We start from the raw sequence: 15,718 nt of genomic DNA on the forward strand, positions 1-15,718 counted from the left end.
CCTAGCTATGCAGGAGGCTGAGATGAAGATCAACTTTCCTGGGCAGGAAAGTTCATGAGATTCTTATCTCCAATTAACCAGAGAAAAGCCAGATTCAGATTTGGAGCTGTGGCTCAAGTGGTAGGGTGCTAGCCTCAAGCACACAGGGACAGCATCCAGATCCTGAGCCCAATCTCAATCTCCAACACACACACACACACACACACACACACACACACACACACACACACGGAAAACTGGGGAGCACTTGGACATACAATGGAACGATTCACCCTATCTATTGCAAGTGGCACCACACAGACCTGTAAATAAAACTGGTAAGGGAACTGGGCACAGTGGCTCACACTGGTAACCTCAGTTACTTGGGAAGCAGAAATCAGGAGGATCATAGTTGAAGGCCAGCTTAGGCAAAAAAGTTAGCAAGACCCCATCTCAACAGGTAAGTCAAGCATATTGGTTCATGTCTGTAACTCCACCTACACAGGAAGATCATAGACTGAGCCTGGCACTCCATAAAAATGTAAGATCTTATGTGAAGAACAACAATTAAAGCAAAAAAACAGAATGTGGCCCAAGAAATAGAATATCTGCCTGACAAGCACAAGGCCCTGCGCTAAAACTCCATAGGACCAACAAAATTCAGATGGTGAGAAATGTATGGGTTTATTTCTGGGCTCTCTATTCCTTTCAGACTATGTGTGTCTGGATGATGATGATGACGACGACAACGTGGGCCTGAAGCTTACTGCACAGGAAGCAGGTGTGTGGATAGCAGGGTGCTTAAACTGCCCCTTGGAAAAGCTGGTAGAAAAGTGGGGTGACAAGATAGTGTGATGTGCTGGGATTGTCGGTTTGGCACCAGGGGAGCAGAGCTTGCAGTGCTGCTATCTGCTGGGATCAGCAAGGGCAAGGAGGAGGAAGAATGAATAAAGGCCTTGCAGGTTCCCGGAGCTCAGTGGGCCCAGCTGACTTTGAGATCACAGGCGCAAACTCCATGATGGGCACTAATGAGGCATGTGAAGGCTGAGTCGGGGCTGTGGGAAGCCTCAGGGAGCAAGGAGGGAACATGTGCAGGATGCAAGCGGATTCCCAGGGGACAGCCCTGACAAAGGCCATCCCGACAGATTCCCCATTCCCAGCCACCAGCAGCTGCTAACAGGATCCTTGTGACAGTTTTGGTTCACCACCAAGAGATGACCATAATAAGCAAACAAACCCTCATTGGACAGGGGTTCCTCTAGTACCAAGACACAGAAAGGACGCTGAGGATAAGTGACTCTGATGTTTAGTACTTGTGCTTTGGAGCAAGATATTTAATTTTCTGGCCCCAATCTCCTGCTCTGGAAATCAGAAATAAATATAATAATACCTTAGCTGGGCACCAGTGGCTCAGGTCTATAATCCTAGCTACTTAGGAGGCTGAAGTCTGAGGATCTGTGATCCTCAGAACCAGCTAGGGCAGAAAAGTCTGAGAAACTGCAAGTGGTAGAGTGCTAGCCTTGAGCAAAAGAAGCTCAGGGACAGTGCCCAGGCCCTGAGTTCAAACCAACCCCCCCCATGCCCCCGCCCTCGAATAAAAAAGTCTAAGAAATTCTATCTCCAATTAATCAGCAAAATGGTGAATTGGAGGTGTGGCTCAAGAGGTAGACCTCAGGCTGTGAGGAAAAGCCAACTAAGAGCACAAGGCCCAGAGTTCAAGCCCCAGTACAAGCACAAAAGAAGAAGAAGAAAAAAGACAATATCCTATGGATTTTGCAATGGAACAGGGAGACATGCTTTGTAAAGAATAAAGCTAAAAAGTTATAAGGATTGTTTTGGGGTTCTTTCTTCTTCTGGGCTGCTTCACAGAGACTCAGCTCTCAGGACAGCTGCCAGAGAGGCTCTAGAAAGAAGGGCTTGCTGGGAAGGCTGACTCTGCAAAGGCCTCCTGAGGGCTCACCCAGTTCGGCTGGCACTCAGGGGTTTTCAGGCATCTTAGAAGTGGGCCGCAGTTCTGTCATAGACCCCTGGCTGACAAGTGTGCTGGCAACTCTGGCTCTGGCTCACTTTCTGTCCTGGTGCTCTTGTGGCCTGTGCCTCGGTGTCTGGGGGACCAGCCTGATTAAGCCCAGCCCGCAGGGAAGCCTGGGGGTGGGGGTGAGGGAGCACAGCGCCCTTTTCTGCTGCTGCTGCTTTCCTGGCCCAGTTAAGAAGCAGCAGTTCTTTATTTTCATTACCAAAATATGCCAATAGCATCAAGGACCTAGGGGATTTTCTAGTTTTTCCTTTCAGAACCAGGTTAGACACAACAGGTTCAAATATCTTTTGGATCTTTCAGCTCAAATCACTCTTTTGGTTACAATTTCCCAGAAATCCAGGACAAAGGAAAGTGGGGGAGTCTTAGAGGTGAAGGACAAGGAAAGGGGAGGGAGTGGCATCCGGGAAGACACTGAGACCCACTTAGAAGGCAGTGGGGCTGGAAGGAGCCAGTGGTCAGGGGACCTCCAAAAGCACGCAGTTATCATTCTGGCTAGATACCCACAAGACATGCCTCTGCCCACACTGGAGAGGAAAAAGGCCACCTGAGGCAGACACAGGTGACAGGACACACAAACTCCCTGCGCTTCACACAGCCAGCCCTGGTTGCCACGTGAGCACAGACATGAGGTGGAGTGTGGTGAGTTTTGGCTCTTAACTGCACGAAGAAGGAAACATCCTGGACTGACAGAATGAGATGTAGACTTCTCTGTCCTGAGAAATTCCACTGAAAGAAGCCAACTGCCCAACCGTTGGTGTGCCACTGCCCTGCTTCGCCAGGGCCTTGCGATGATCTCACGACAGGACTGAAAGGGTGGCTATTTTAATGATTTCTTCTCCACTGCTTCCTTTCAGATTATCTCAAGGCTGTGCTGGCTCTGGAAGAGGGACCCCTAGCGCTGTTGGAGATGGATTCTTTGGAGAGAGAAAATGAATTTTATTGGTACCTTCTTCATGCCTCTCCGAGTCACAAAACACCTGGCTTCCAAGTCATTCAGTTCTGTGATCTTCAGTGTGATTGGACAGCAGCCACGTCTGCATTTCCCTTCTCACCATGCCTCGTCCCCTCCACTAAGCCTGCTGGCCCATGCCTAGAAGCACTGGAAAGCTGTGCTGCTGCTCCATGGACACCAGCAGGACACTGTGCGGTAAGTTACAGGGTCAGAGGAAGCTATGCTCAGCACCCAAGTGCTGACACAGGTCTAGAATGCTGCGCGGGCTGAAGGGCAGCTGGGGACCACAGGAAAAGCAGCAGTTCCTTGTGCACAGATAACTGCACTGAGACAGGCATTTAAACCAACTCTGCTTGCTGACAATGATGCATTTGGCACCCCCATCTTTTTCTTTTTTCGCCAGTCCTGGAGCTTGAGCTCAGGACCTGGGCACTGTCCTTGGGCCTCTCTGTGCTCACAGCGCCAGTTCTGGCTTTTTCTGTTTATGTGGTACTGAGGAGTCGAACCCAGGGCTTCATGTATCTAAGGCAAGCACTCTACCACTAAGCCACATTTCCAGCCCATCTCCATCTTTTTCTTTCCTTCATTCATTCACCCATTTTTTTTGGGGGGGGGAGCTGGTCCTGGGGTTTGAACTCAGGCCTGGGCACTGTCCCTGAGCTTTTGTGCTCAAGGCTAGTGCTTTACCACCATAAGCTACATTTCTGGCTTTAAAAAAAAAAAAAAGCAGAAAGAGCCAGAAGTGGTTCTATGGCTCAAGTGGTCAGCGCTAGGCTTGAGCTGAAGAGCTGAGGGACAGCACGTAGGCCCAGAGTTCAGGCCCCATGACCGACAAAAAAAAAAAAAAATTCTGTCACGGGGTTTGAACTCAAGGCTTGGGTACTGTCCCTGAGTTTTTTTGCTCAAGGCTAGTGCTCTATCACTTTGAGCCACAGCGCCACTTCTGATTTTCTGGTTGTTAATTGGAAATAAAAGAGTCTCATGGGTCTTTTCTGCCTGGGTTGGCTTGGAACTGTGATCTTCAGATCTCAGCCTCCTGAGTAGCTAGAAGGACAGGTGTGAGTCACTAGCACCTGGCCTAGTTCTGTTTTTTTGGTAGTTAATTGGTGATTAAGAGTCTCACGGGGTTTTTCTGTCTGTGCTAACTTTAAACCTTGATCCTGATTTCAGCCTCTGATTAGCTAAGATTATAGGCATGAGCCATTGATGCCTGACTAGGCCCCCCATTTTTTGGGTGTTCAGCTCTACTAGGTTAGCTAGTAAGATGGGGGTTTTAGAAACTGCCACAGGATGGCACCTACTCTGTGCTGGGGGCTATTCTAGGTGCAAAAGGCTCTGTCCTAGGTGGCTTACTCTGGCTAATAGATGCACCAGATGGTAAATACAAGAGAGAAAACCAATAGGGTTAAGTGGCAGGGGTGGGTGGAGCTTCTCTGGATGGCAAAGCAGAGCTTTCAATGAGAAGCCAAAGGAGGGAAGGATCTGGCTAGGGGAGGATCTGGCTAACCCTGTTAGGAGTTTAAGATGGATCAGAAGTGTGATAGGGGCGTTTTCCATGGGAGGTGAAAAACGGCCTGCACTCTTACACCATCATTTCAGCAGCTGGTGGAGAATGGATTAAAAGGTAGATTCAGGGAGCAGACATCTGCAGCTTGCACAGGAGCTATGGCAAGGCAAGACAAAGAGGGATGGGCTGAAACACTCTGTGACAAAAGCACCAACTACACTTGTAGGATTTGAGTAGGGAGAGGGAATCAGAGTGCTGCTGAGGTATTTTGACAGTGGACAAATAGCAATGGTGGCATGTTCTGCAAAGTCTGATACAGGGAGTTTGTTTATGAAGCCTGAGCAAGTATTTGGTTCTGGACAGTAAGTTGATGTGTGGCTTGGACATACAGATGGAGCTATCAACCAATCACCCAAGACCTAAGACTGGAATTCAGTGGGATGCTTAAACAGGAGATATTTCAAGTCACCAGTAGAAAATGGTAGCCAAGTCTTTTTATGAGCTCTTCTGAGGAAGAAGATGAGGCAGCTGCCTAGGGCTGGGTTCCATAGTTGAAAGCCCGGGGAAAGAAGAGAAGCCAGGAAGGGAGATGAGGAGATGCCCCCAAGTTATATTTCCCACCATTATGGAAAATTTTCCTCAAGAGTTGGCAAGGATTTAAAGGGATAAAGCATGGAGCTTTCCAGTAAGGCCTCAGTCTTGGCATTGTTAGTAATGGCAGATGGAGAAAGGAATGTAAGCAAAGAACTAGGGATAGGAGAAAGAAAGGAAAGAGACTTCTATTTATGAACATGTAGGGTATTTCTGCTACTTATTTAATTCCCACAACAAGTTTGAGAGGTATATTAAAAAATTCTTACTTTATAGATAAAGAAACTGAGTCTGGTGTCCATGGCAGATTGGTGGAGGGGTCAAAATTTGAATTGTTTATTATAAAATATTTTACAGTTAGAAGAGTCTGCTGTGTGTCCGTGCACAAGTGTGCGCCCTGAAGGCAGGCCCGAAGATCCGGAGTGGAACACAACAGGATCTGCGTTGGCAGATCTATGGCATCATCCAATGGTAGAGGTGGTAGTGGTGCTGAAGAGCCTTAGACACAGGAGGGTAAAGCAGAGCATAGAAGTGCCATGCTGTTAGTTGTTCCAACTCAGTTACGTGATTTTCCATTGCCTGATAAGCCCTCATTGGGCAGATGGCCTTTTAATCTTGTTTTCTCTCCAGTCTGTACTTTATTAACTCTTCCTTATCTTCAACAGGGCCACACCTTACTTTTACAAGACTTGTATTTGCTCAAGTAGGAGGAACGTTGTCCAACCCATATGATCAACACTCAAAGAAGCACCAAAGTATAGTATACAGTAGAACTTTCTCTGCTGTCTGAGGATCCTGTGGGAAGTGAACAGTGAAGCATTGTGGAGAGATGTGGGGTGAATTTCAGAGCCACTCATTCTTATGGAGATAACACAACTCATGCTTTTGCTTTGTCCTGAGCTTTTCCTGATAGCTTTAGCTCTTCTGCCTCTGTCTGGAGGCACAGACAGACTGATCTGGATCTGGTAATTAAGCAGGCTTATAAAATAATTTTCACTAAAAAAATTCTAAACAGGTTGTTTGGCTTAATGACTCATACAAATACTGTTGAAGCCTCATTTAGAAATATGACCCCTAGGGGCTGGAAAGGTGGCTCAGTGGTACAGTGCTTGCCTTGCATTCATGAGGCCCTGGGTTCGATTTCTCAGCACCACATAAGCAGAAAAAGCTGGAAGTGGCGCTTTGGCTCAAATGGTAGGGCGCTAGCCTTGAGCTGAAGAGCTGAGGGACAGTGCTCAGGCCCAGAGTTCAGGCCCCATGACCGACAAAAAAAAAAAGAAAAAAAAAGAAGTATGACCCCTAGGCTGGGAATGTGGCTCAGTGCTTGCCTAGCATGCATGAAACCCCAGGTTCAATTCCTCAGTACAAATAAACTGAAAAAGCTGGAAGTGGCACTGTGGCTCAAGTGGTAGCCTGGAGTAAAAGAAGCTCAGGGACAGTGCCCAGGCCCTGAGTTCAAGCCCTATGACTGGCAAACAAACAAACACAAAACAACAACAACAACAAAAACCAGAAAAGAAAAGAAAGAAACATGACCCCTAGGTCAAGGGTTCATACCCATAATGCCTTAGGAGACTGAGGCAGGGAGGTTTTTGAGTATAGCCTAGGCTATACAACCTGTTTCAAGTCCTCCAAAACTACAAAGTCCAAACCAAACATAGAAGAACAAAGAAATAGGACCTGTAAAGTAAATCTGTGACTTGTCTTTAATATTATTTAAGTTATTAATATATTTTTTTTTGGGGTCCAGTCGTGGGGCCTGAACTCTGGGCCTGGGCGCCGTCCCTCAGCTCTTCAGCTCAAGGCTAGCACTCTACCACTTGAGCCACAGCGCCACTTCTGGCTTTTTTCTTTTTGCTTATATGGTGCTGAGGAATCGAACCCAGGGCCTCAGGCATGCAAGGCAAGCGCTCTACCACTGAGCCACCTTCCCAGCCCAGGTTATTAATATCTTAATAACCTGAATGATTTGTATTTATTCAGGCTGCTGTGTGGCAGGTGCTCTGCAGGGCTTTGAGCATATTTCATATATACGCATTACATGCTGTCTTGTGAGAGATGCACACCCGCCTTCGCCACTGAAGGTGGTATTACTGACAAGGGAGCTGAGCCTCGGACATACCTACTGTACTAGGAGGGGGGCACAGGACACTTTCTTCTACTGTTGACCTGGAACCACGGACCCACTTCTGTAGTAACCTTATTAATACTTTCCTGGTTTTTCACTCAATCACCAGAAAGACAAATGTGACAAGGAAGGATTCATTTTCACAACTAGATGCAATTTATGGACATCCTCTTTGTATCCTACAGTGGGCAGGAAGGGACAGGGCAGTGGCCTGGGATGATGTCCAAGAGCCTGATACACAATGCAGTTGACAGTCAAGGGTGAAGCCCAACCTGGCCACGATGAAATGGACAACAACAACAACAAATCAGGATAATGCTTTGCTCCTCAAGCATTTGAACTAGTCTGGCTTCTCAGAAGGCCAGATGATTCAGGTTCAGCCAAGGCTGCTAACACTGAGTTAGATTTTAACCATGGGAATACGCCAGGCAACTTACGGTTCACTAGAACTGTAATTCAGCAAACTCAGCTTGACAGACATCACTGGCAGAAAAACAGTTATGTTCTCCCACGCCCCCCTTCCCTCACCCGTGGTAGGACTTGCCCCATGTTAGAACAACCTAAGCACTCTCATTTCTCTCATTTCTTCATTTCCCATGTAAAGTTCCTGCTGGCTCAAACCAAGCACATCTCTCATAAGTCACTTCAAGTTCTTACCCCTCTTTCCCTCGATTATGGATGGCCAGCTCTTCGCCAATCCCTTCTTCCTCCTTGAAGCTCTCCCAGTCCAGTTTGGACTTCTCAAGGGTGCTCATTTTCTGTTTCTTGGCTCCAATTTTCCCCAAGAGGCTGCTCATGCCACTTGGTCTTTTTAAACTAAGGAAAGAGAAAACAGAACGCATGTGGGATGTAAAAGACAGATCTCTTCAATGGTTTTTTTGGATTCATACAGGGTTCCCTGGGTTGGAGCCATTTATCTTAGTGAAAGCCATGTTTATACCTAGGGTTATTTCCTTCCTGGTATGGACAGCATGGTAAATACAGCAGAATGCTAATGTGCTCTTCCTTCCTAACAGCTCTGACTGCCCTGCTCAGGGCTGACAGGAAGCCCTTGCCCCTCAGACCTCTGTGTGCCATGTAACCAGTCTGCTTGCAGGAAGGGAGGGGTGGGGTGGGCTCAGGAGCTTTGGAATCACATGGCTGAGTTCAAATTCCATCTCTGCCTGAATGACTCAAGACTAGTTATTTCAGTACGTCTCTCTTGGTTTCCTAATCTCCAGTGAATGCTTACTCATGGGGCTGTAGCCTACCTTCCATGTAAAGGGCTAAAACAGCACCCGGCCTGGGTCAAGGTGCTATAAGCCCTGGCCACTCTGAATCACATTGTTTGTGCTTTAAAGTCTCTGGAAATTCTTTTAAGAGTAAGAACCAGTTCCCAGTGCTGATGAGCAAGAAGTCACAGTAGGGTACAAGGGCCTTTTAAAGGCAGTTTAGTTTTCCACTCCTGTGAGCTGGCCTGGTTTTCCCAGGAGGTGGGGAACATTCCTGAACACAGGGAATGTACAGCCTGTGCTCTATTTGCTGGTGATGCTATCAGGGGCTGTGGGAGAAACCCCATATGCCCAACTACAAGTCTTGGCAGGCCAAATGTTTCCAGTCAATGCTACATGTATGAGATAAAAGAAGAAAAACAGAAGACAGCTGGTTCTCAAGAAGGTGATATGAGGGGAAGAACTATGAAGGCACATGGCTTTTGATCTTTTTATGAAACTATCTACCAGCACATAGGAAACTGGAAGCTATTTCTGCCTCATGAAGATATGCAGGAGTGTTAAATCACTTAAACACTATGAGCTCATTCTCTGAGTGCTTTCATAGCCACTTTCTCACTGGATGCTCACTATAGCCTAGGCCAAAGGACCACGGGCTCAGAGTTAAAGGATCATCTTCGAGATCACCCAGTATTAGCTTCAATCTAGTCCAAAACCCTGCACCCTGAGAGTGGGCTGACAGGCCAGTGTCCATATTAAACACAAAACTTTGGAGCCAAAAATACCTATAATGTTGCTGTTCTATTAATGTAAGTCTAGAGGAAACCTGCGTCCCTGTCAAGTTCACGCCCCACTACACACTGTGCTTAGATCAACTCAGAGCAGGCCAGGCAGGCATCAGCCTCGTGTTGAGCTGGATAAATAAACAAAGTTCAGAGAGGTTAAATGAAACAACAAAGGTCAAACCAATAGAGAATGCAGCTCTGCATTTTCTCTAGTCTCTGAGTGTAGTGTACTGTTTTTTGTTGTTGTTTGGTTCCAGCCAGTCCTGGGGCTTGAACTTAAGGCCTGTGAGCTGTCCCTGAGCTTCTTCAAAGGCTGGCACTTGTATTTGAGCCACAACTGTACTTCTGGCTTTTTGGTGGTTAACTAGAGATAAGAGTCTCACAGACTTTCTTGCCAGGACTGGCTTTGAATTGTGATCCTCAGATCTCAGCCTCCTGAGTAGCTAGGATTACAGGTGTGAACCACTGGTGCCTGACTTACATGGAATTTCTAAGAGGAATAATTTCTACTTCTATCAGTCTATTCACTCTCAATATCCCAGGGCTTGTATTTGATGTGAGCAACATTCAAGCTATGTATACTATCTTGCCCTCCTTAGCTTATCTCTCAATTGGTATTATTCCTAGATTATTTATTTATTTTATCAGTCCTGGGACTGAACTCTGGGCCTGGGCGCTGTCCCTCAGCTCTTCAGCTTAAGGCTAACACTCTACCACTTGAGCCATAGCAATACTTCCAGCTTTTTCTGCTAATGTGGTGCTGAGGAATCGAACCCAGGACCTCATGCATGCAAGACAAGCACTCTACCAAAGAGCCACCTTCTCAGCCCTACATTATTTATTTGATCAGTCAGGGTTTGAACTCAGGGCCTGGGTGCTGTGCCTAAGCTCTTTAGCTTAAGTCTTAGTGCTCTACCACTTTGGTTTTTTTTTTTTTTTTGGTCTGTCGTGGGGCTTGAACTCTGGGCCTGGGCGCTGTCCCTCAGCTCCTCAGCTCAAGGCGAGCGCTCTACCACTTGAGCTACAGCGCCACTTCCAGTTTTCTGGTGATTTATTGGAGATAGGAGTCTCACGGTCTCTCCTGCCCGGGCTGGCTTTGAACCTCGATCCTCAGATCTCAGCCTCCTGAGTAGCTAGGATTACAGGCGTGAGCCACCAGCGCCCGGCTTGCTCTACCACTTTGAACCACAGTTCCACTTTTGGTTTTCTAGTAGTTAACTGGTGATAAGATCTTCACAGACTTTCCTGCCCAAGCTGGCTTTGAATTGCAACCCTCAGATCTCAGTTTCCTGAGATGCTAGGATTACAAGTGTGAGCTACCAGTACCAGGCTATTTTTTTTTTAACTCTGGGCCTGGGTGCTGTCCCTCAGCTCTTCAGCTTAAGGTAAGCGCTCTATCACTTGAGCCATAGAGCCACTTCTGGTGTTCTGGTGGTTTATTGGAGATAAAAGAGTCTCATGGATATTTCTGCCCATGCTGGCTTTGAACCGTGTTCCTTAGATCTCAGTCTCCTGAGTAGCTAGGATTACAGGTGTGAACCACCAATGCCCAGCTACATCATCTTTTTTTGGCCAATCCCGGGACTTGAACTCAGGGCCTGGGCACTGGCCCTCACCTTCTTTTGCTCAAGGCTAGCACTCTTACCACTTGAGCCACAGCGCCATTTCCAGCCTTTTCTGTTTATGTGGTACTGAGGAATCAAACCCAGGGCTTCATGCATGTAGGCAAGCATTCTACCATTAAGCCACATTCCACATTCCCAGCCCTACATCATCTTTTTTGAGAAATGTTTTTGTGAAGTCTATGAGGAAAATGCTTTTTTGCTGCAAAGTTGTGAGATGGTTTCCAGAAAAAGAGCCACACTCACCCCTTGTTCTGTCACCACTCAACAGAAGGAAGGCACCTGTGCTACCATGCTTGGAGGGAGGGGAAAGCTTTCAGCTCTGCTCTCACTGGGCCATTAACATGGTTTATGACATCTTAACTTGAGAGTGTCTGGAGCACAATAACCTGCCTTTAACTGAGGCTAAGTCAAAGTAAATGATGCCCTGATAGCAGCCAAAATGTGGTGTGTGTGCATACTCATCACTCAGTGACTGGAGCCTCTCTCAAACTGTTATGTGGGCCCTGCATGCCTCTCGAGTGCTCCCATCCATCCCTTCCACCTTGCTACGGGATTTGAGTGGCAGAATCCTGGCGTCATTCCACCACAACTTTCAGGAGTGAGATTTACCACCACACTGTTCCTGTCTCTGTGGTTATAGTGCATCCATCAGGCCTTCAGGAAGCCAAGACAGGTGAGAGCTGGCTTCTAGGCAGGTGCCACTGGCTTAGCTGTGCAGGAGTATCACAGAGGGCCTGCAGCTGAGAACGGCGCAAGCTAGAAGGAAGAAAGTCAGCTCTGCATGTACTGGAAAGCTGGGGGAGATCTCAGAACTCTTCTGGAGATTTCTGTTATCACTGGGAACCAGTGGCTTTTTGTTCTGGATCCTAAGTCACGGGCCAAGGTGCTGTCAGAAGATCTGCTTTGACACATCACCCCGAGACAACAGTGTTTTGTTTTGAAGAATGCTCAGATACTTCTTGTGAGTCAAAGTTCAAAGAAATGGAAATAACACTTGTTCCCTCACAGATTACATCCAGAGTATTACACTGAGAGCATCCAGGCTATGATTACCAAGATACTTCCAGTGTTTCAACCACCTCCTCCTAAATGTCAGTTTCTGACCTCACTACCATGAATGTGATGTGGAGACAAAGCTCGTCTAGAAGGCTGGCCTTGTTCTAACTAGCCAATGTCCAGGCCACAAGAGGAGGCTGAGCTCAGTTCATGCTGGCAGACAGAAATGAAACTTCTGAGATTCCCTTCCCCAGTGTCCCACCCCGGTGTCTCACTCTCTGACAAAGGTAATGCTGGGGCCTTTCCTGCCCCTGCTCCAGCAGTTTCCTTCCTGACCGTTCCCATGCTATGGCAAGCAGGGAAGGGCACTTCACTGTTTCTCAGCAGTATGGGAGGAAACATTCAATTTTAAGGGAATTAGGATTAAACCTGGAGAGGGCATGCTTTACCTCTGATGTGCAAACCTCTATGGCCTTGATCTGCATGAACAGATACAGCTGGAGCTGGACACAATAATTTCCTGATCAACACAAATGGACTAATAATACTTCTGGAAATGGAATTTTAAAGAAATGATTAATACAGCTTTTAACATAGCTCATAATGACCATCTTTTTCTTTATGCAGACCCCTGGGAGTTCAATGGAGAAAGACATAGCTCGTTTTCCAGATACTGGTTCCCTGTGGATTCCGACCAATCATAAACGCTGCTGTAGCCAAGAGGAGAGGAATGGAGTCAATCTGGATTTATTTATTTATTTATTATTTGTCATGGGGCTTGAACTCAGGGACTGGGCACTGTCCCTGAGCTCTTTCACTCAAGGCTACCACTATGAGCCACAGCTCCACTTTCCATTTTTTGGTGGTTAACTGGGGACTTTCCTTCCCAGGCTGGCTTTGAACCACAATCCTCAGTTTTCTGCCTCCTGAGTAGCTAGGATTACAGGCGTGAGTCTCCAGCACCCAGCAGACCTGGCACTTAGAAGGCAACGATCTATGCTGAGCCTGCAGAGGTCAGGTTGGCATAGCATGTCTCTCTCCAACTATCCAGAGCAAGAAGCAAAAAAGATCAGTGTGCCTCAGTGACGGTCTGTTTGGCTAACTGTTGACCAAGGACTTGGCATACGCTCTAAACCTCCGTGTTCTGCCTTTTTTTTAACTTCCAGTCCTGTCCGTGTACCACCACCTCCCCCTCTCCCCTAGGTCTCTGAGGGTGTCAACATAAAATCAATTTTAAATTCTTGGGTACCTCCCAGGTTGAAGTCACATTTCAACTTCAAGACACTGGGGTGGGAAGGGTGTCAGTCAGAGCAGGAATAATTCCTTTAGTTTTACATCATGGAGGCTTCATTTGAAACAGGTCGTGTCTGCCCCTTTTTAGAAATGGGTAGGCACATCAACCACATGGCTTTCAATGAAACTCAGATGAGCTGGCTCACATATATTTTACGAAATTATTCCCCATCCTTCTCCAACTTTTAACTGGTACTAAATAAGCATGCAAAATCCTAAATGTAAAGAATCTGGATGTTAGACACAGCTGGGATTCCTGACACCTCCGAGTTATGTCTGGAGGGAATGTAGCCTTATGGACCTTTCATTAGACGAGGCTGAGAAGGTCATTTTTGGCACTTGGCACTCCTGCCTGGCACTCCTCCCAAACCCTTGGCAGTGTCATCCATATCATTTGATCACTCAGTTCTGCTACCCTTACTGTAACGTAGTGAGCTTTACTCAGTCTGCCTTCCTCTCTCCAGGGGCAGCTAGCTTCCTCCTCTCCTCTAAACGCCAGATACACCATGAGGAACATTGGCAGCTTTTTTCCTGGCCATGCCACCCAACACAAGCCAGGATTTAAAGAGCCCTTCTGGAGCAGAGATCTGCACAGGGTGGGCACACGGTTTCTTTAGCAGGAACCTAACATTGCTGAGGCAATACAATGTTGTGGTTTTTGTTTTGTGTATTTTGTTGGTCAGTCCTAGGCTGCTTGAACTCTGGGCCTGTGTGCTGTTTCTGAGCTTTTGTGCCCAAGGTTAGCACTCTACCAGTTTGAGCCACAGCCCCGCTTCTGGCTTTTTGTGGTTAACTGTAGATAAGTGTCTTATAGACATTTCTGCTCAGGCTGGTTTCGAACCATAATCCCTGAGTAGCTAGGATTATAGGTGTGAGCTACCAGTGCTAGGCTAATATAATGGATTTTAACAAAGAAATGTTTATTCCCATGTAGGTTAGCATTGAAAGCAAAAAACTGTCTTTTTTTTTACCACACGCAGGAAATGGTTTTCATAGATGTAACCCACAGCTGGGCCATCAGTGAACCACAACACGATTCTCTTTAATAAATGGAAGATTTTTACATATTGCATCACTGACCACCAAAAAGAGTTCTCATCTCTAAAGCAAGTGAAAATGGCTAAGCAGAGCTTCCTCTTTTAGTCTGCCAGGCAGGGGTGGCCAATGCAGTTTTTTTCATACAGAAAAGCAGACTGTTCTCCAAGGTTCCTGGCATACCTCTGTATTGCTGATTGATAGATGAACCCTTGAACAAATTCCATTTCTTTGCATTCTGAGCCCCCTTAAGACCAGGTTTTTTTTTGTAATCATAGCCCAATGAAAAATCATGGGTCACAATGAAAAACGTGTGATTACAGGTCATAGCCAAAATGTCTAACAGAGGTGTTTAGTGATTGCTGGCTGATCCTACTAGATGTAGACTGGGAGATAGTCGTAATGCTAAAACGGTTCAAATGTGACCAACTGAAGACCCACTAAAGAGGTACAGACCATTCAGCTCTTTGGCCTGTCCTTATATATTAGGCATGTATTCTGGGAAATTGGGCACACTCCCTGTTGATAGGGAGGCCTTTGACCTGTGACTCCCAATTCTGAAGCCAGAGCATAGCCTGTGGGAGTTTGTGACTAACACCCTCTCCCAGAGGACCAGAGGCTTTGTGGCTCCTTCCTGTCATTTGAGAGATGCTGCTAGCAAGACCATCGTTCTCACAGCCCAGATGCAGGAAGGAGGCTCTGAACTGAAGAACAGTGATTGTCTCATTTGAATGACTCACGCAAAAGATGGGGGCAGCTACACAAATCCCAGAACCAAACTCAAACCATGACCTTAGTCATGCTAAAGAAGAGCTTTCCTGTAGGAATGAAGATCGTGCAAACAGCCCAAATATAAACTACTAAGTTTATTTGCATTTTGAAAGAATGCTGGGAATTCTGATGACCAATTAGTTCTTATTTCCAGAGAATACTTTTTTTAATAGCTTTACTGAGATGTAATTCACAAAGAAGTTCATCCACTACGCGTTGGGTTGGGAGCACCTCTCAAGAGAACGTGTCTAGTAAGGGCAAAGACTTGTGTCCAAACCCCAGCACTCTCCCTCACCCCCCTCCCCTACTGCAACGAGAGCGTCTGAGAGGAGAGAAGAGGGGAGAGAGGGGAGAGAGGGGAGAAAGGGGAAGGAGGGAGGGAGAGAGAGGGAGAGAGACAGGCAGGCAGACAGACAGACAGATAGACATTATTTGGCTAAAGCATACAGTCAATGGTTTTTATTTTTTATTTACTTATTAATTTATTTTGTTGGTCCTGGGGCTTAAAGTCTGGTCCTAGGCACTGTCCCTCAGCTCTTCAGCTCAAGGCGAGCACTCTACCATGTGAGCCACAATGCCACTTTTGGTTTTCTGGTGATTTACTGGAGATAAAAGTGTCATGGACGGGCTGGGAAGTTGGCTCAGTGGTAGAGCGCTAGCCTTCCATGCCTGAGGCCCTGGGTTCAATTCCTCAGCACCACATAAGCCAGAAGAAAAAAGCCAGAAGTGGCGCTGTGGCTCAAGTGGTAGAGCACTAGCCTTGAGCTGAAGGGCTGAAGGACAGTGCTCAGGCCCAGAGTTCAGGCC

The 15,718-nt window shown here is 46.8% G+C and overlaps 1 protein-coding gene across 2 annotated transcripts in view; it reads right to left on the reverse strand.

The window, feature by feature from the left end:
* Positions 1-15,718, reverse strand: part of Cfdp1 (craniofacial development protein 1) — an 89,840-nt gene that overhangs the window by 2,787 nt on the left and 71,335 nt on the right. The window contains exons 6-7 of one of the 2 annotated variants that reach the window (XM_013012983.1): positions 7,853-8,011; positions 5,365-5,565 (exon numbers count right to left, since the gene is read on the reverse strand). In XM_013012983.1, the coding sequence (XP_012868437.1) occupies positions 5,529-5,565; positions 7,853-8,011 (196 nt within the window). In that variant the 3' untranslated portion in view covers positions 5,365-5,528. Of the gene's footprint in view, positions 1-5,364; positions 5,566-7,852; positions 8,012-15,718 lie in introns of those variants that run through there. The other variant, XM_013012982.1, reaches the window with a different exon arrangement.

This window comes from Dipodomys ordii, unplaced genomic scaffold, assembly GCF_000151885.1.
Source record: "Dipodomys ordii isolate 6190 unplaced genomic scaffold, Dord_2.0 Scaffold18, whole genome shotgun sequence".
Classification (NCBI taxonomy): Eukaryota; Metazoa; Chordata; class Mammalia; order Rodentia; family Heteromyidae; genus Dipodomys; species Dipodomys ordii.